This window comes from Tachypleus tridentatus, chromosome 1 (assembly GCF_004210375.1).
Source record: "Tachypleus tridentatus isolate NWPU-2018 chromosome 1, ASM421037v1, whole genome shotgun sequence".
NCBI lineage: Eukaryota > Metazoa > Arthropoda > Merostomata > Xiphosura > Limulidae > Tachypleus > Tachypleus tridentatus.
In genome coordinates, this window is record NC_134825.1 from 77,069,640 (window position 1) to 77,090,627 (window position 20,988).

General features: G+C 35.0%; 1 protein-coding gene across 4 annotated transcripts in view; it reads right to left on the reverse strand.

Moving 5' to 3' along the window:
* cn (Kynurenine 3-monooxygenase cn) overlaps positions 1-20,988 on the reverse strand; it is a 38,372-nt gene that overhangs the window by 3,274 nt on the left and 14,110 nt on the right. For 2 of the 4 annotated variants that reach the window (XR_013029254.1, XM_076505810.1), the window contains exons 4-12: positions 18,981-19,050; positions 14,804-14,994; positions 10,478-10,526; positions 9,129-9,216; positions 8,402-8,573; positions 6,995-7,188; positions 6,740-6,797; positions 4,855-4,944; positions 537-594 (exon numbers count right to left, since the gene is read on the reverse strand). Coding sequence is in view for 2 of the 4 variants with exons in the window: in XM_076505810.1 (XP_076361925.1) it covers positions 537-594; positions 4,855-4,944; positions 6,740-6,797; positions 6,995-7,188; positions 8,402-8,573; positions 9,129-9,216; positions 10,478-10,526; positions 14,804-14,994; positions 18,981-19,050 (970 nt within the window). In the remaining 2 variants the exon portion in view is untranslated. Of the gene's footprint in view, positions 1-528; positions 595-4,854; positions 4,945-6,739; positions 6,798-6,994; positions 7,189-8,401; positions 8,574-9,128; positions 9,217-10,477; positions 10,527-14,803; positions 14,995-18,980; positions 19,051-20,988 lie in introns of all 4 variants that reach the window. The other 2 variants (XR_013029250.1, XM_076505819.1) reach the window with 2 other exon arrangements.

Here is a 20,988-nt window from a genome sequence, read left to right on the forward strand (position 1 = left end):
TTATTGAAAAAATAAAACAAAAAATACAGCTTAAGAGCATTTAGACAACAACGTGACTATAACGTGTCTTCACAGCGGACAATCAGTTAGATTAATTCTTCACTTCCTGAGGAAATTATTTTCTGTTAAATGAAGTAACTTATAACATCTGGTTATTGTTTTATAAGCTGGAACAACAATTAAAAATTGTGCTTATGAATTAAAATTCATAATCACGATATACATATATATATGTTACTCCTTTATTTATACAGTAATTACACCTGGGAGTTTATTACAAGTTTCTGACATAAAATAAACAAATTATTACTAATCTCAACCAGTGTAATTAAAACATTATGGATAGGCTTATTGCCTAAAAGTAGTTGGGCTCGATATATTTTGCGACGTTTACGAGTATTCAGATACATTTCATAAAAATATTTTAAAATATGTAACAAGAAACTTTTACAGTTTTTCAGTGTAAATATGTTTTGTTTTTTTAAGAATTAATTTATTACTGTATTGGAAGAAAAGGTCTTCACTTACAAACTTACCTAAATCGAAGTTATATCTCTCTAGTAACTCGTCAAATATAAGACAATCCTCGAACCCCTAAAATAATACCCTTATTTTATATGCTGCCCTTATCAAAATAATAATATAGTTTGCATAAGATGCAAATTTTAGTTTTGATCTAAATAAAACAATATTTTTCATTACATATAATGTAATTTATAATTCTTACCTAAATAAAAAGTATTTGGTTTACACAAACTCTTGCGATGATTTAAGTTTTACATTTCCTAAATACCGAACTAAATCCGAAACCTCTTCCAAACCAAGCAAACGGTGATACAGCTATACCTACCAGCAATAAATTAAATACTCTTGCTTGTATATGGTATAATGTATATAGTCCATATATAACCTGAAAATATTAAATTCAGTAAAGCATAACATTTCAGTTTCTTCGTTCTTATGATATAAAGTGTCAAGAAGTTTCGTGTTAATTTCTATATTAGCTGAAGATGAAGGCTAAAGCTTTTTTTTTTTTTTCATTATTCAACATACAGTACTATTTGTTTTCCTAGCAGGAGATCCGAGGATAAAGATAATGCAAAAAGGGGCACATTATTTGTTCTTTAAACACTACTTTCAAAATATTAGAATAATTTTAAAGGTTATTTAGCTTTGGCAGAAAAGTATATTTTAAATGACAGTACAGCGAACGTACGTGATGTCATTTACAATTATGCTGAGGGGAGGGCCTGGCATGGCCAAGCGCGTAAGGCGTGCGACTCGTAATCCGAGGATCGCGGGTTCGTGCCCGCGTCGCGCTAAACGTGCTCGCCCTCCCAGCCGTGGGGGCGTTATAATGTTTCAGTTAATCCCACTATTCGTTAATTAAAGAGTAGCCCAAGAGTTGGCGGTGGGTGGTGATGACTAGCTGCCTTCCCTCTAGTCTTACACTGCTAAATTAGGGACGGCTAGCACAGATAGCCCTCGAGTAGCTTTGTGCGAAATTCCAAAACAAAGAAACAAACCACTTTGCACGAAATTAGTTTCCAACAGAATTGTAAAAAATTGTTAAATAGATATTGCACAACGATCTCGCCGTAAATTGTGAATCGTGTTTTTGAATGGAAAAAATAATCTAATACTAGAGCATTTTTTCTCGCTTTTCCTCAAAAAGTACAAACAGGATTTGCTATAAACCAAACAATTTCGACTTTCCAAAACCTAACCCACTTCACATTGTTGAGCCGTACTTTAATTTACTATTTAAAAAAAAATTAAGATTGACATATTGTCAATTCTATTAATAAAAAAATGCTTCGATTTCTTAAGACCTGATGTTACATATACAAGAGTTTTTTAAATTTAAGTATAGTGTGAGAGTTAAATTTAGTTATGTTTAAAGCGATAGTTTATCTCAGGTTTGTTTATGTAACTGTGTACGAATCATGTTTTGAAGTTACATTGTTGTGATTTGATGCCTGTATTATTTATTATTACGTCATGTTACAAGAACTTTCTAAGTTTTGTTCGTTGTTTTGGTCGGGTATTGTTACATCACAGTATATCGCAGTGCTTAGAAAGTTCTAGACCTTAGTCAGCATATTTACAAATACGCATCAAAAACATAGTTCAAGTGAAGTAGTTAAGTAAAGACAAAGTTAGTAAGAAATATAGTCAAATATACCTAAATTGTGTGTTTGTGAGTTTAGCTGTAACGAACGTATACCGGTAATTATAAAGTGAATGATCATAGATTGTATTATAATAACAAGTTAGCGCTTTGTCCATAATGTTCTAAAGTAATTGTGTACAGTATATCAATTAGTCCTACTGTTATAAATTACTTTATCTCCACGATACTACTCGTACAGTATATCAATTCTTCTACTGTTATAACCTGTTTATCCTCTATGTTACTGTTTGTACGTTAGATCAGTTTATTTTGTTACCAAATGATTTACCACTACATTACTTTGAATATGGCAGATCAGTCTATTGTTATCATCTGATTATACTTAGATGTACACTGTACATGGAAAATAAGGAAACATACTTTTTATTAAACAATTTCTCTTTAAGATACGTTGTACAGCATTGAATACGTCATATTAATACAGTATGTGTGAAGTCGCAGTGGAACAAGGTGTATCAGAACTATAATTTGATACTATTTTTTGTTGCGTAGGTTGTGTAATGCATCGAAAATTGACTATTTTAGGGAAAGGTATGTAACAACCCTTTTCAATGTAAATTATCATAAAAACGTGCCCAGATTGTGAATTTAAAGTTTCCAAGACGATGATATATCTTGTATTTAATGACATTGGTAAACAAAGAAATATGGCTCAACTTTGTAAAGAAGAATCGCCCAGAAAGAGAACTGCAACAAGTCGTACCCCAACCGTGGTTAACAGAATTGTGACGTCTTATAGAATCACGAATTAAAAGATCAGTGTAAAAAGCTGTCTGTGTGCCAGGCAACATCGCACACTATAATCAAGAAGGAGATTCTTCTGAAAACAAGACCAACAGTCAATATCTTTACCCTGTTACCCACCTTGGAAAATGCAGCGGTTATTCATAGTATTCCACACGGAGACGTACTGAGTTTCAGTACGACCAGAATGTTGAGAGGTGCTGGAAAGCCGTCGCCCTTGTTTTTATATACTAGCTGGATTACAAAAAGCAGGGCCTGGCCTGGCCTAGCGCGTTAAGGCGTGCGCTTCGTAATCTGAGGGTCGCGGGTTCGTGCCCGAGTCGCGCCAAAACATGCTCGCCCTCCCAGTCGTGGGGGCGTTATAATGTTACGGCCAATCCCACTATTCGTTGGTAAAAGAGTAGCCCAAGAGTTGGCGGTGGGTGGTGATGACTAGCTGCCTTCCCTCTAGTCTTACACTGCTAAATTAGGGACGGCTAGCACAGATAGCCCTCGAGTTGCTTTGTGCGAAATTCCAAAAAACAAACAAAAAGCAAACAGAAAGGAATAAGTGCACTTGGTATGACAGTGTTTTGAGTCCAGGGGCGTAGATTTTTTATACCCGATGGGGGGATGATTTTTGCAACCACTTACGTGGACTGTTCAATTTGCAAATTGGTAATTTCTTATTACGTGAACCTGAAAGCTGTAAATATGCAGTCACAGAGTAATCTTGTTGCCACGATACTTGTATGTATACTTAGGCCTAGTGACTGATACTTACGAACTATCGCTTAGATCGCAAAGCTTAGAAGCACGCTTATATTAAAGATGTACATTTCGGCTTCTAAAAAAGCCTACATCTAGGCCTAATTATGTAATTCGATTGGTAAGAACACGAGAATCACAAGAACAAACACAAAATTTGTAGGCCTGTGATGCAATAAAACAATTCAACAGACCAAACTGTAGGGAGGATGATTGTATGCACCATATCCCCCACCTAAAATGAAGGGGGGATATATATCCCCCCCCCAGGATCTACGTCCCTGGTTTTGACAGAGCCTTTTGCAATGAAAACTGCACTGCAGAGCTATTATCAAAATGCACATTTTTAAGATAAAGCATGACTAGACATGGCAACGCTGATCCTGTAAGAATGTGGTGAGGCTCAAAATAGTTTCAGTACAATGAACTCAACTCTCCGAATATGTATCGCTTAACTTATTGTTATTAAATGCTTTACCTAATGTTACTCTCTACTTTAGATATGTAGTATTGGCTGATCTACTGTCACAATTGAGTTACCTATATTTTAACATGCACAGTATACTATATAATATAATTTGCCTTTCTTTCCCTCTTGTTATTTTCTGTATGGAATAACTGTTGCTTTTTCGATATTATTCGACACCAGAACTTTTGGCACGACATAACCAGGTGGTTAGGAATGTATCTCAGAACGGCTGGAATGGGTATTAACACTTCAGGTTGAGAAAGGTTAGGAAATTTGACTCGCAGTCTGAAGACCACAGGATCGAGTACCCATCACACCAAATAATGCTCACCCTTTCAGCCGTGGGGCGTTATAACATGACGGGCAATCCTACTTTTAGTGGATAAAAGAGTATCCCAAGAGTTGGCGGTGAGTTGTGATGACTAGCTGCCTTCCCTCTAGTCTCATACTGCTAAATTAGGGACGGCTAGCGCAGATAGCCCTCGTGTAACTTCGCGCGAACTTTAAAAACAAATTAGAATTTTTTTTCAATCAATTAATTGTTTCATAAAATCAATTAATTTCGAACACATTAAATATATTCCAATGCCTTACTTTGGTAAAGTGGAACTCATAAAAGGCAAATAATATATCAACATGCTTACGATCTCAAGAAATTAAATGAAGAAAAATTAGTTACATTAAAAAAAAATTAACTTACGGCATTCATTCCTTGCCCATAAAAGGGCACCATCGCGTGAGCAGCATCTCCCATGATGACCGTTTTGTCACCGACGTGGTAAGGATTACACTGTGATTAAAGAAAAATGTTTCGTCATTAACAAAATCCTAATCAGAGGAGTATAATACGAGGGCTGTTCAAAAAATACGCGGACTGACGTCATAAAACAAAATGTACTTTATTTAGAAGTTACAGGTCTGGGACCCCTTCAAAGTACTCTCCTCCCCAACGCACACACTTATCCCAACGGTGTTTCCACTTGTTGAAACAGTCCTCGTACGCTTCTTTTGTAATGTCCTCCAGATCCTTCGTCGCATTTGCCTTAATCTCGGGAATCGTTTCAAATCTTCTTCCTTTCAAGGGTCTTTTGAGTTTGGGGAACAAGAAAAAATCGCAAGGAGCAAGGTCAGGTGAGTAGGGGGTTGGGGGTGGGGAAGAACAGTGATCGAGTGTTTGGCCAAAAACTCACGAGTTCTGAGGCACACATTTCGCAGCAACGCGGTGCATCTTCAATTTTTCGGTCAAAATCTCGTAACAAGATTCAACTGATATCCCACACTCTTCAGCAAGCTCCCTGACAGTCAGACGTCGATTTGCCCGCACCAGGGTGTTGATTTTGTCGACGTGTGGGTCGTCAGTTGACGTGGAAGGACGTCTAGGATGCTCATCATCTTCAATGGACTGTCGACCATCCTTAAAATGTTCATGCCACTTGAAACATGCCGTACGCTTCATAGCAACATCACCGTAAGCCGTGTTAAGCATAGCAAAAGTTTTAGTCGCAGATTTTCCAAGTTTAACACAAAATCTCACAGCAAGTCGTTGCTCCTTCAGGTCATTCATTCTGAAATCCGCCAAATGAAAAAATCGCACTTCACTTAAAACCGCGTAGCTAATACACAAATGAAGATATCTGCAATCGGGAAATGGCGTCGTAATCAGCTGATCTGTGCGAACCTAGCGACACCAAGCGGATTCCCCTGGAACCAACTGGAGCCGCGCAATTCAAACAGTCCGCGTATTTTTTGAACAGACCTCGTATGAATATTCTAAAAGCATGATATGGAAAGTGAATGAATAAGAATATTTTATACCTGATGCCACCATATGTAGAATTTATACCGATATCTGCTGACACTGAAATCTTTCGGTAAATCACTTTTCTATACCGATATCTGCTAACACTGAAATCTTTCGGTAAATCACTTTTCTATACCGATATCTGCTGATACTGAAATCTTTCGGTAAATCACTTTTCTATACCGATATCTGCTGATACTGAAATCTTTAGGTAAATCACTTTTCTATACCGATATCTGCTGATACTGAAATCTTTAGGTAAATTACTTTTCTGTACCGATATCTGCTGATACTGAAATCTTTCGATAAATCACTTTTCTATGTGTCACATTAAAGACGAGTCGCGCTTATTTTGGAACGCTGTTTACTGCTATAATAATGTCTAATTCTGTTCTACATCTAAACAAATAAAAACACGTGGTCTTTGTGCAAGAGGAAAACGACTTTGAGCAATGTGCTACTCATACTAAGAATTAAATGAAATGCCACCAGAATATATACCCACTTATATATTTGAATAAAAAATTGCTAAATTACATAAATTTAATCTAGACAGGTGCATAAATCCATTGAGGACACGTTTTATTAACTGGCTGGTACAAAAATATTTTTAGGTATTGAGAACTGATTTTATACGAATGTTTAATTTGAAACTTCTCCTAGTAACTGAGATTATCTAGATTACAACGACGTTACGTTTATAATACTTAGAAGTAACTGAATGTGGCCTTTATCTCATTTTAAAGTGCAATAGAACTAAACTACTTTTACCACTTATACGTACCTTGACAGATATTAAATGTGCCGGTTTCAATCGGAAATAGTCTTCTATCAGATTTTTTCTGGAAAAATCAGGCTTTGTTATCTCGTTGTAATTCTAAATACATTCCAAACAGACTTCAGTATTCTGTCTCATTCTGTTTAATAATGTTTTTTTTTTTCTCTAACAGACTGTTAGATGCTTTACAAAATGTTTATCATAATAAAAAAAATTAAAAAAACAATGATAAAAATGAAACTTGGAAGTGACATTTCTTACTTCCCAATAAGTGGAACGGCATCCGGAAAGTTTTCAAAAAAGAAGTCCAAAAGCTCTTCTGGAGTTGTGAGATTCTCAAAGTTTTCAAAGGGCATAAATAAGGTAACTGTGTAAGACTTGTCTTGATTAGGCAATGCTATCATCATGAAAGAATCTCGAGGCCAAATGTGGAGATAATTTACTTCCATGGCAAACTGTAAAAATAATGTAGATCTATTTATAGTTTGAGCTATATTGACTGTTTTAAAGAACTGCATTACTTTCATATGCATACTAAGCAATATGCACCTAGTGTATATGTATGTGTTTTCTTATAGCAAAGCCACATTGAGCTATCTGCTGAGTCCACCGAGGGGGATCAAACCCCTGATCTTAAGGTTGGAAATCCGTAGGCTTACCGCTGTACCAGCAGGTAACTAAGCACCTAGTGACTAATTTTACTTAAAAAACGGTTTTACATCAACAAATAAACAAATAATTTTAAACACGTTTTCTCTGCTCGATGCTTTTATATAAACTATTCTTTCAGTTTCATTTTTCTGGCCCAACGGCAAACACAAATTATTAATATTTCCCGATTTTATGTCTTCACACAAGTTTGACTGATGACTGGCTAAACAGATTAATAAATGTGTATTATACGGTGACAGACAAGACAAATCATTGCATGAATATTATGCGGTGACTGACAAGACAAATCATTACATGTGTATTATACGGTTACTGACAAGACAAATCATTACATGTGTATTGTATGGTGACTGACAAGACAAATTAATGTATATTATACGATGAGTGATAAGAGCTTCATTAAGTGTGTTCAGTGGTGACTAAAACGTATAGAGAAAACTGTGATAAGAAAAGGTGTGCATTAGATGTTGGCTGGCATGAGAAAAAACAACACACTTCACCATGTGGAAATATGCTGGTCAGTTTAAGGTAGGGCATGTCTGATTATTCTAACCTTGTTTATAAACATGCCTGACCATGTGGAAACACGCTGATCAGCTTAAGTTATGGTATGTCAGATTATTCTAAACCTGTATACAAACATTCCTGATAACGTAGAAACATGCTGGCCCGTTTAAGTTATTCTAATCTTATATATAAACATACTTGATAATGGTGGTTTGTTTAATATAGGGTATGACAGAATATTCTAACACTGAATATAAACATTATGGTTCGTGTAATATTGGGTATTTCAAATTATTCTAACCTTGTATACATAAAGACACATGACCACGTGGAAAGATGCTGGTGAGTGAGATACAGATTACGTCATATTATTCTAACATTGTTTTTAATCACTCCTAACTGTGTAAGTACGTATCTTTTCATCAGATATAGGGTACGTCAGTTTCTTGTAACCTAGAAAATAACCGTACCTGAGCACTGAATACATACCTGTCCGTCCGGTGTCGCGGGTATCGTTAGCTCCATGTACCCATGAGGAATGTATGTTTGTGAGTAGTTGAAACGAGGTCGTTTCAGCATCTGTCGTCGAACAGCAGAAAAGGCACCGTCACAACCAACGATAAGGTTGGCTTGAGCAGTTACAATTTCTTTATTTTTATACCTGAAAGGAAAGTTTATCAGTAACTACGAAAACTGATAACAAAAGTCATAAAAAAATAAATGATGCAGTCGATTATCTGAATTTAAAATCGCAGTAGTTTGTTGGTACTGAAGTACATACCTTTAAAAATGTCACTAAGCAAACGAGTAACTTGAAGAATATTATAAAAGTATTGGGAATAACGATATTTTATCGTGAATTTAACAACGCACGGCTTATCATAGGCTTCCTGATTTGAAAAAAAAGATGGCCGAAATCAATTCATCAGTTTCTGGAAACATTATGAACATATAGAACATAGATATAAAGCAGTGAATGAGAGAAAAAAACGGGTAAAGTTTTTTTTCTAATAACCATTATAAAGAGACCGAGACTGACTTACAACGATTTCTGTGTCAGGTCTAAAGTGTTTTCAAATGTTTGTTTCCGTTCTTTTAATAAAAATGGAAAAATAAGTTAGAGATTATTCTTATAGTTTATTTCTTTGTATATCTTTTTATATTCTCTTGCTCTCGCTTCGTGCACTAAATTTTATGCATAAATGTGTTATTTTACCTTTCAAATGTCATCGACCCAGTCTCCGGATCACAGGTAACGAGTTTGTGACTGAAATGAATGTTGACGTTCGAATGTTTTTCAGCAGCTATATGATAAAATGAAACCTTTAAGCATCAAACTAGAAAATGGCGAACAAGAAAAAAATTACATATTAAGCAAATAACATCAAACACAAGAATGAATAAATTAGCAAGTTGTTTCAAATCTATTCATTCTCAAAGGGTAATTAGAATATGTGGTATCCTTAGTTACACTGACTAGCTGGGGTACCTGTACCTTGGACGAAAGTTATGCAAATTCATGATATTTGACATTTCGCCCAAACTTCTAATCAAAGATGCAATAGTTTATAGTTACGTTTATCCCTTCTTTATAATGGGTGCTGATATCCCTGGTGCTTTACGCCATAAAATTCCAACCACCTACCAATCTCTATATCATTTACGGCGTTTTTAAGTCCATTTAATTTCAGTTTACCTTAGGTGAAAATAAATCACAAACTGTACCATCACAGAGTTGGTCCACTGTACAAAACAGAATGATAAATTTGGCACAATGTTATAACATTATTCGTGCACCTGAATTCATTTGGATTACTAAATGGCATGTTAAAACATTCCATAGATGTTATATACAAACTAATGAATATCTCTGACTGCATTTCTTTTGTTTGCTGACTCAAGCTTAGCTGATGTGTTTTAAGCAGATTATATTTTCAATTTTTCCTCAGGTGAAAAGAAATGAAACCTGTAACATTACCTTTCTTTATAATGTTTTCTCTTAGTAAAATTATTAAACGTGTTTGACACACGTTTCATTGCACTTTCCTTTATACTTAATTTTAAACGTGTGTTTTTTCTAAACTTCTGTCTCTATCTTCTCTTTGCGTTTTGTTTGTTTTTTTGTAGTTAGAATGTTGTAAATTAACTTTGAGGTTTTCACGTTGGTGATGAAATTTGAAACAATTCAGAAACGTTCGAAGTAAATATTTTTGTTGTTACTTTAACCGTAACGGCTAGTGCAGATAGCTCTCGTGCAGCTTTGCGCGAAATTACAAAAAAAAAAAAAAAAGCGAAAAAAACAAACAAACTTTTGTATCTGGATAGGTATTGTGTCGAATATTATAATGATATATATCCTCAGTGTAGATTATTGGACAAAAGTAACATGTCATTCATTTGTAAGTATCATACTAAACCAGTAAAAATTACTATCCTCACCACGACTTTATGAATTTCCAGTTACTTCAATAAAACTTTAAAATAGTTTATAAATTCTATGCCATTAGAAGTCTTTGAATAAATACTTTTTCTCAAAAATAAAGAAACTTAGTTGAATGAACTTACCTGATAATAAAACTTCATTCAAAAACCGACGTCCAACTGAAAATATGCACTACAAATATATGAAAAATGAAATAGGTCAGTAATATCACAATTGTTTACTATTACAAATTATATGAAAAGAATCATTATAATACACTTAAACATATATATAAATATATTGGACTACAAAAATAGCATTTATATAAGAACAACTAAGTCTCTGTTGCTCAAGTTCGTATGAATAAATACAAACATACACGTGGTTATTCATATTGTATGTAGCATACTATAACAGTTCATATGGTATGTTTTCAACTGAATGGATTCACACTGAACAGCCCATAAACAAACATACTTTGGACGGGGCGTTAGTTGAACGCTAGCGCTTAGTACCTTCGGGCCGTCAGTCTCCTATGACAATAACGGTGAAATCCTACCATTCGATCAGTTAATAGTAACCAAAGAGTTGGTGAGCGTTATTCCAGACTAGAAACTCAAAATTATTCCCAATCGCCAGTGGCTTAGCAGCAAGTTCGAAGAATTAAATCATTAAACACTGGGTTTCGATAGCCGTGATGGGCACAACACATATAGTGTATTTTGTAGCTTTATACTCAACTACAAACACACACACACACAAACGCAGGTAGCATTTGTGTGGCTTTGTAGGAAATCCTAAAGCGAACACACCTATCACACTGCACCAACACAAGTCGACTGTTCGTACAGAAATTATCCTCATTAGGTTATTTTCGTTTTTTATAACTCACTACAGTTTATTTGATGTAGACTTTCTTTTGGTATGAACTGTTCGGCTAATTTATCTTCTGTTTATTCCACAAGCTTATAATGCTCCATTCTGCATATTATATTGATTGTGGAGTTTTTCAGGCATAAACCTCCTAGGATTTCCTCTTCTAGGACTTATAATGTGGCTCATTTTTTAAGATTCTCCCGAGAGATCAACTGCCTATGGTTTTTACCTTCTACGACTATTGCGGAGTTTTGCTACCTACATCAATTGATTGAGGTATCATATTGTTTTACCAACATTTCTTTTATCGAGAATGTTTTCTGCAGATAAATGGCCAGATATTCTGTTATTTAATGTTTTATTTCGACAATCAACAGGATTTTTTATTGTAGAGACTTTCTACACGGGTTTGGCATGGCAAGGTGATTAGGGTGCTTGCCTCGCAATATGTATACTATAGTGGATTTGGATAATCCGCACACGGTGCTTTATTTTATGCTAACTACAATTTTTTCAGCTTAAATGTACTATATTCCGCTTCTCGTATAATCCTCAATAAAGATATTATGAAAAGTAATCTTATAAATGAATATAACAGTTACGGAATATGCGTAACTTTCTTTACCCTTGCCTTATATACTCTGAAAGGTGGAGTGCTCAGCTTTGCGTTGAAGTTACCATTTTATTAAACTTAACGTACATTACGCCAAGTCAATAATTTACTTCGGTGTGGTTATTGACTCTGTATAGATCATGTACTTAACACAGTCGTTATAGGATATAAATAGTTTCCGTTATCATAAACATACATACATACGACGCAAATACAAGCATTTATCACATCTTAGATATTTCAAAGTACTTTTGACTTCCCTGACGTTCCTCAAATCTTATGTTAATTTTTCTTAGCTTATTCTTCCGTTCTTAAAAATTGGTCGCCATAAATAAAAACTTGGGAAGTATTTCGGTTTGTACTACTCTGAGAAAAGAGTAGGCAATGCTCAGAAGCATACATCAAATACTTATTCATCATACTAAAAACACCTGAAATGATTTAGATATAACTACGGCCTATTACTAGAAAAACACAAATATTGTAGCCCCCTATTTAGTTAGCAGTATTAAGAAATTAGCTAAAACACCAGAACCGTGTTATAAACACGTATTTCCCTACAAAATAACTCAAACACTTAGTAACGTACGTCAGCCGCTACAAAATAACTCAAACACTCAGTGACGTAATCAGCCACCCTCAGTATTCACGTTTAAACTAGTGGTACAGCGGCATGTCTGCGGGCTTACAACGCTAGAAACCGAGTTTCGATACAAATAGCCGATAGAGTACCTTTGTGGTTATCTGCAACCTTTTCAGGTTTCCGAACAGGTCAGGGTCAGGACAAAACTTTAAACGTGTTCATGTACTTTGTTTCTGGTGTATTAATGTGCTTAGCTGTTGTGATTATTACAGTAATGTCCAATGTATTTATCTCTTCTGTTACCTTTTTATCATCACGTTAATTATCCAACCAGTATATTTGTGGAGATTGTATATTTCTGTATTTGTTAACTGTTATAAATAAATCTATCCGTTTTGGTGCCTTACGGGTCGTCTGGCTCTCCCGGTTGACTGGCACGTGTTAGCATCTCCCCTTCTGTGCGTTGATAAGTTTTGATGGACTAGACGTGTGGTTTCATTACAAGTGAAAGAACCTTTCGGGTCATCTTTGCAGCTTTCCCTTACCGCCCGTGGAGACAAACCATTAAACTATTAATCACTTTCAGACAGCTGTTTAAACAGCTTCATGCAAATCCAAATATAACCAGGAAATCAATAAGCCTAGAATGGGCGAAGAGAAATCAGAATTTCTGGCCACCAGAATACCTACCTCGATAATGATGGTGAATATTAAGCAACAATATGGAAAATAGAAAATGTTTAGTAAAATTAAAATTGTTTTAACACAATATTTTGTGTATTTATAATTAAAATGGATTACCTTGTTAGGTATTGTCTAGAGTCTAGCAATAATTTGGTTCAAATAGTTAAACTTAATTATTTAATTTTTAACTCGCAGAACGGTTCTTTTTTCAGATCTGGGGTCAGGGGATTCAAGGTTCAAAGTAGAATTTAGCTGTAGAGGTGAGGGGAAACTGCTAGGGCAGCAAATAAAATTGTTCCGACGGTGTTTGAAAAATCTGAAAGAGGAAAATAAAAATCAAGTGTTATTAAATGAAAGAAACAGTAAAAGAAACCATAGGTTAGTAGGTGTTCTGCGGTGGGTTTAAGAGGGGCGACAACCTTTACAAAGGTACCTGGTAGCCCTGTGGTACTTGAACGGATGCGGTGGACAGCATGGATGGCAAAGTTCACTATCTTCGTGAGTGTGGAAAGTATTTCTTCAGGAAAAATTGACTGATCAACGCCCCTAAGGAAGATTAGTTTGTTCCATTTCTAACCTGTCTCAAGTCTATTGTGGGTTTAACCGGGTAGAACTAGAGCAGACACTAAAATGGTTATATTTCATATAAACTGTACTATTGTTCTGTATATATCTAACTGCAACTTCTCACATACCAAGCAATACATAAAATTGTATGCGCATCTGTGATTTATAATAATTTACACCATCACTAGTTCAATACGTATTTTAGTTACTTATAGTATTAGATATATTACTTATTACTATTTTCCTTCCTGGTTCCAGAATATGCTTCAGTAAGAATGCTTTATTTTTATTGTTCGTTTGAGGTTTTGAGTGCAGCTACACAAGTGCAATCCGCCAATAGCCATTCCTACTTTCAAACTGATAGACTAGACACAAAAGGGAAAGCAAATAGTCTACAACACTCGTCACCAGCACTTGAGCTACTCTCATCTGACTTAATAGTGCTTTTTGGCTGATACTCGTTCGTCCTTAAACATGGCTTCAAACTAGAGTGCGTTTGTATGAATTGTGAATTCTCAGAATCATAGTTGAGTCATGTTAGCTCAAGGCAACGCCTGATCTCAGTATCAAATATACTACGAGTTTTGTGATTGGGTGTTTTAAACGTATTGTCGTCTTAGCGTTTTAAGAAAGATGCAATTTCTCTTGTAATTTCTAGTTACTCCGTGGATTGAAATAGTTGAATATACGTTCTAACAAAAGCAGATCGAAATGAAAACGATTGCGAAGCATTAGTTTATTGGATATATTAATTTGTAGACTAGTATACATATACAAGTGTATAGGTATATATATCTCATGCTTTCAGATTCTATAGTTAGATTAATATTTAATGTGTATTAAAAGTTTCAAAATGATAATGTTCTTTGTGTATTATCATTTAATGTTGGCCATTTACCTTGGGCAAAGAGAGAGAAACAAACAAAGAAACAAAAATAAAAAAACAGATAAAATGCCCGTTTAACTGCGATCAATTATATGAAAGGAAAGAAGCCAATTATATGAAATTTAATATAAGTATCAATATCAGAAACCTAATAAGAAGTACACAATATTTCCACCAGAGGTCAAGGAAGTTATATTTGTACTTCCTCGATGAACGAAACACCTTTAAAAGAAGTGTAGATTTCTGTATCACGAGCTCACCTGGTCGCTCTTTCCGTAAGGAATCGCTCTTCGCGAGCCATCTCTATCGTGAATCAGCCTAGCATACATTGGTATCGCATGTCTTACAATAATCTCGTTCTCTAATCCTACAGCTTTCAATGAAGAGCGCCCTCTCACTGATAAAGCTAAGTTGATACTTTTTCCTGGGACATGCTCCATACGACGAATATCTGGAAATAACGAAGCCAAAGTGCTAATATTAACCTTACTCGTTTTTTATATAAACTTACTAATGTAAAACGCAAGACGAAGAAACTGTCTGTCTATCCAACATGTATAGTTTATTAAACTATCGTCAAGACATACAATTATTGTTGCATTAAAAAAAAAGTTAACATTGAACAAAAGTACATCAAACTCTTAAAGATAGCATGGGAAATATAATGTGTGTATAATATTATAATATTAAATTAAACTTCATGAATACACGTTAAAATATCCACCTTTCAGTACACCAGGGGTCTATAAGGACCCTGCATATATTTAATGACCATAATGTCAAAGTTATGGTTTAGATATTGAAAAGTTAGCATATTGACTTCTCATAGCATTGTGTAGATAAGCTGTAAGAAAACCATAAGAATATAGTATGTGATTATTATTAAAAATGTGAAATTTACTTGTATTCCTTTTCTCATATTTAGACAAAAAATTGTCATCATTGGGATATTTTGATAACATAGCACCACTTCTTCTCTATTCAACATCTTGTAATTAAAACTAATAAAATACTGAATGAAGAAACAGATCTTTTTAATATGTAAAAACAAACACCAAATTGTACTAAAATGTGCTTTGGGTCCGAACGGACCAAGGGGATCGAAGCACATTAAACTTTGTTTCAGAGCTGACCTAATGCTAAATTTTGGACAACATGCAAACAAAACTTATTTTGAGTGAACATAAAGTGTTTCTCATATCTTTTACAAGTAATCTTACAAACACTCATCACACCGTATAGTGGATGTGGAGTGATCAGCGTAGACACGGTTTCCACATGTTCAAGTTTGACGGAGTTTCCTGTTCGCGATTCTTGGACAAAGATAATATCGTTTTGTGTTTTTGGAACACCTTGACCAGCATGTTGTCTTGTATCAAGCAATTCTAGACTTACAAAGCCAGATTTGACACCTTTCTACATTAAACGGCAATTCTGGAGACGTCTCTGCAGTATGTTGTGACCATTACTTCACTTGAGGTTTGGTTTATTTTGAATTTCGCGCAAAGCTACACGAGGGCTATCTGTGCTAGGCGTCCCTAATTTAGCAGTTTAAGACTAGAGGGAATGCAGCTAGTCATCACCACCCACCGCCAACTCTTGGGCTACTCTTTTGCCAATGAATAGTGGGACTGACTGTCAGATTATGACGCCTCCATGGCTGAAAGGGCAAGAATGTTTGATGCGACGAGGATTCAAACCCACGACCCTCAGATTACGAGTCGAGTGCCTTATCCACTTGGCTGTGCCGGGCCATATAAAAATATATGCTGGTGAATAAAGGACGAAGTACAATAAAAGAAAGCGTCAGACTGGCTATTCTTGAAATTATTTTTTTGATTGTGGAGTAAACTGTAAACATTATAGTTTCTCTTTAGATTTTAGTAGCGGAGCAAATAATTGGCCCTCTTAATTAAATGTCATGTTTTTAGTGATTTGTTTCTTTCAAACGTAAACCGTGTATTTGTTTTCAGCTTTTCTGGATGACGCCTTACAAGCTTTTACAGTAGGCTGTGGTTATTCGTACAGTAATATCTACGAAATTAATTTTAAAACAAGTAATTATATACTAATGCCACACGATCCTGTAGCGAATATCGTCCATCCGTTGAAAGAACCCTATGTTAAGTGATCCTCTCACAGTTAGTTCTACAGAGAGCAATACTGTAACCTACATTCCCAACAAATAATTGCCTTACGTGATTCTGTTAGAAATTTAGGACAGACAATTCTGAAATCAACTTTACGATATACATATTTCAGTTTATTTAAAACGGAGAAAATTGGGGTAAAAACACCTTTTCTCTGAAGACAGATGAAGTTTTATTTTCCTCGTACAGCTAAAAAGGGCCCGGCATGGCCTAGCGCGTAAGGCGTGCGACTCGTAATCCGAGGGTCGCGCCCGCGTCGCGCTAAACATGCTCGCCCTCCCAGCCGTGGGGGTGTATAATGTGACGGTCAATCCCACTATTCGTTGGTAAAGAGTAGCCCAAGAGTTGGCGGTGGGTGGTGATGACTAGCTGCCTTCCCTCTAGTCTTACACTGCTAAATTAGGGACGGCTAGCACAGATAGCCCTCGAGTAGCTTTGTGCGAAATTCCCAAACAAACAAAAAAAAAACGGCTAAAAAGTGGATGACCTTCATACAACGTTCAGCATGGGCCACGTGAGTAAATCGATTTGTTAACCTCAACACTCCTTTCGATAAAACTCTAGGTAAAAAAACGTATTTATTTGAACGATAAAGATTCATTTGATATATAAAGTTTACAAATATTTTTTCAAAAAGTAAGCATACTGAAATTGAATTTTATTTTTTTGCTGACGGCTGTGCAATCCTGAACGAAAACATTCAATTAATACCAAATCACATAGTCAGCCCTTTATCACCTTAATGTTTATAATGTTTATAAAAAGACATAAACTCGATCATCGTTCGACTTTACACTATGTTTTGTCTTTGGAATGTGTAAGAAAATACGTCGAACTTTGTACCAACATATTTTTATTCTTATTTATCATCAGGTTTGTTTACAACTTGAAATTCCTCCAGTCTTTTTCTTACTCTTGAAACTAACCTATTTCTCACTTTTTTATATTCCCTTCTCGAGCTTGAGGATGCATTCTATGGCTCTTATTCTAGTATTCCTAACCATTTCTTTTTAACCTATACATTGATAAAAACAACAACAGTTAAATAAAACAGATACTAATACCTAACCATGAAGCACCTCAGTGTTGTTTGTTTGCTTTCGAATATTCACGTAAGACTACTCGGGACTATGTGCGCTAGTTGTTTTGAATTTTGAGCTGATTAACCGGAGGAAAAGCTGCTACTCAACAACAACCCCGTCAACTGTTGGGCTGCTCTTGTATTACCAAATATGGAATTGAACCATTACCCTTATACCACACCTGCGACTCCATGTGTAAAGTGTCATTTAAACGTGAAAAATTACCTTTGATAAAAAGGGATTCAAGAGTTGAAACTATAGATCAACCTATTGGACGTTAACCATGAATACACTCGGTTAAAACACGTTTATATTTTTCTACAGTGGTAACTGTTAGGAAAGTCCTCGAAACTTTACTTTCTCTCCATAAAAAAATCATGTTTTTATGCCATCCGTTGCAAAATCATGTATATGTAAACTTATATTTATGACTACAGATGTCTCTTGTAACATAACGTTAAAGCTGTATTTTCGACTTAACGTATCATTCACAACGTTTGCCAAACATTTATAGTCAGTGATTGATACACCACTGATTATTCCATAAAAATATCGTGAAGTGGTAGCTGTTTGCAGTAACCCTAACAATCACATGCTTTAGCTTTGATTGCTAACCACAATAAAAACACACACACCTCAATTCACCATTTGACTTAAAAAACACATAACTTTTGTTCGAAACTTCATCGAATTATGTTCATTACTTTTTGGGTGTTTTAATGTCATACAGTTTCACAAAACAGATATAATATGTATTCAAACTGATGACTTTAACGGATCCAACGTCATTACCGATATTTGATTAAAAAACAAACAAACAATAAACAGTCACTTAAAACAATCACAGTTTAAATGATCAGAGAACTTTAACATTTTGTAAGTCATAACACACAAATCACCTCTTTCTTCGGGTGTCTAATTACTAGAAAAGTAGTTCGATATTTGTACGCATCCGTTGTGTTGCATTCGCATACATAATTAGGTAATATATATATATATATATATATACCACGTGGTAAATTATATTGGCATTTGTAGTTAGCACAAAAAACAACAACAACAACAATCTTCTGCAACTGACAGATCAGATCTGAATTTTAACATTGATCAGCATTGTCTCAAAAATGATATTTTAGTCACTTTAATGGCAAATTTAACATTTTCCATTTTGATTCTTAAGTAGTAAATATGTGTTTGGTACTTGCCATTTCGAAATTCATACAGATCCACTTTCATTCCTCTCTGACCAAAGAAACAGGCATTGAGGGATCCAACCTAGATTGGAGAAACCAAAGAGTGAACGACGAGATTATCAGAGCAATGTCCTTCAGGGACAGCTTTCTCTAATAACAGCACATGAATATAATTAAAATATTAATAGGCAAGCAAGGTAATATGAAGTTGTACAGCATTTCACACTGAGATATATCACAGGGCACATTAGTAAGAGTACATAGTTATACACATTTATATATGTCCTGAAAATGAACATTGTTAGACATCAATATGGTTAGTGAACTGTACTGTAGTAAACTTTTATATATGTTCTGAATATACGCTTCGTTATTCATCAATGTATTTGGTGAAAATGTACTTTAGTAGACATTTACATATGTCCTGTAAATGTATACAACATATACAGTCATGTGAAAAAGTTAGAACACCCTATGAAAGCCTGTGTATTTTTGTAACATTTTCGGATATATAGATATTTAATCTCAATTTTAGACTGGTAGATGGCTACAAGAAGCGTCTCACTACAGTTATTTCAGCCAAAGGGGGTAACATTAGCTATTAAGGGGTAGGATGTCCTAACTTTTTCCTCAGTTAGAATATGCATTTTTGTAGAATTACATTTACAGAAGATCTTGAAAAGTCTTTTCTTCAGTTTTAATTGTTTAGTTATATTCCTATAATCTCTCAGTATTGTTGAAATTGAGATTAAATATCTATATATCCAAAAATGTTACAAAAATACACAGGCTTTCATAGGGTGTCATAACTTTTTCACATGACTCTACATATAGTATTCTTAGGTAAAACTAAATTCTTCTCAAGTATGCAAAACAAAAAGCAGTGGCATAATTATGTAGATAGGATCACAATCGGGTTTCGATACCATTTACAGGTATATCATAGAGAATCCGTTTTGTATGTATGTGATTAATTATAAACAGATCTTTGTACAGTCCACAATATCATCTCATGACCCTTGTTCACTCATAGTATTCGGTGGCTGTAACATATAGTTATCATCCATTTGGCCAGCAGATGGCCGTTTCAACATCTACGTAGATTATTTTTGTGATGATAAAATCTTTTGTTAAACGAGAAGCTCAGATTGTTATTCTAGTAAGGCTTAAATCACCGTATTTAGCATAATTTAACTTAATTATTATATAAGTGAAATAATGCTAAAAGCTGCTGCTATATTTATTCCAATTTTTCTTTACTTTATGCCTTATGCTTTGTTTGTTGGTTTTTATTTAAGGATTCTACTAAATAAAGAAGGTTTTGTTTTGATTGTTTTGCACTAAACTATACCATGGGCTATCTCTTCAGTGCCTATCACAGATATCGAAATCCAGTTTTTAGTGTTGTAAATTTTGAAATTTAATGCTCAGCTACTGGGATAAGTAAAGAAGGAAACCTTGAGTTACAAAAAAAACCAAAAAAACTCAGTTTGAAACATGAGAAATCAGAAAAATAACAGCTAAACTCAGCTACTATAACACGCATACAACATCTACGCTAAGAAGACAACAGTAAAGTCAATGTCATCTAGTATAACACACAAACACACAACAGCTACGTGGCCCACCATGGCCAGGTGGTTCTGACGCTGGACTCGCAATCTGAGGTTTGCAAGCTCGAATTCCCGTCACACCACACATGCTCGCCCTTTCAGCCGTGTGAGCGTTATAATGTCACGGTCAATCCCACTATTCGTTAGTAAAATAGTACCCTAAGAATTGGCGGTGGGTGGTGATGACTAGTTGCCTTCCTTCTAGCCTTACACTGCTAAATTAAGGACGTCTAGCGTAGATAGACCTTGTCTAGCTTTGCGCGAAATTTATAAAAAACAAACAAACAAACAAACATTTAGTATAACACATTTACAACAGCAACATCAGAAAGGCAACAGTTAGTAACTTGAACATACATACAAGAGCCATACCAGAAATATACAAATCACCAAATGTTTGTTTGTTT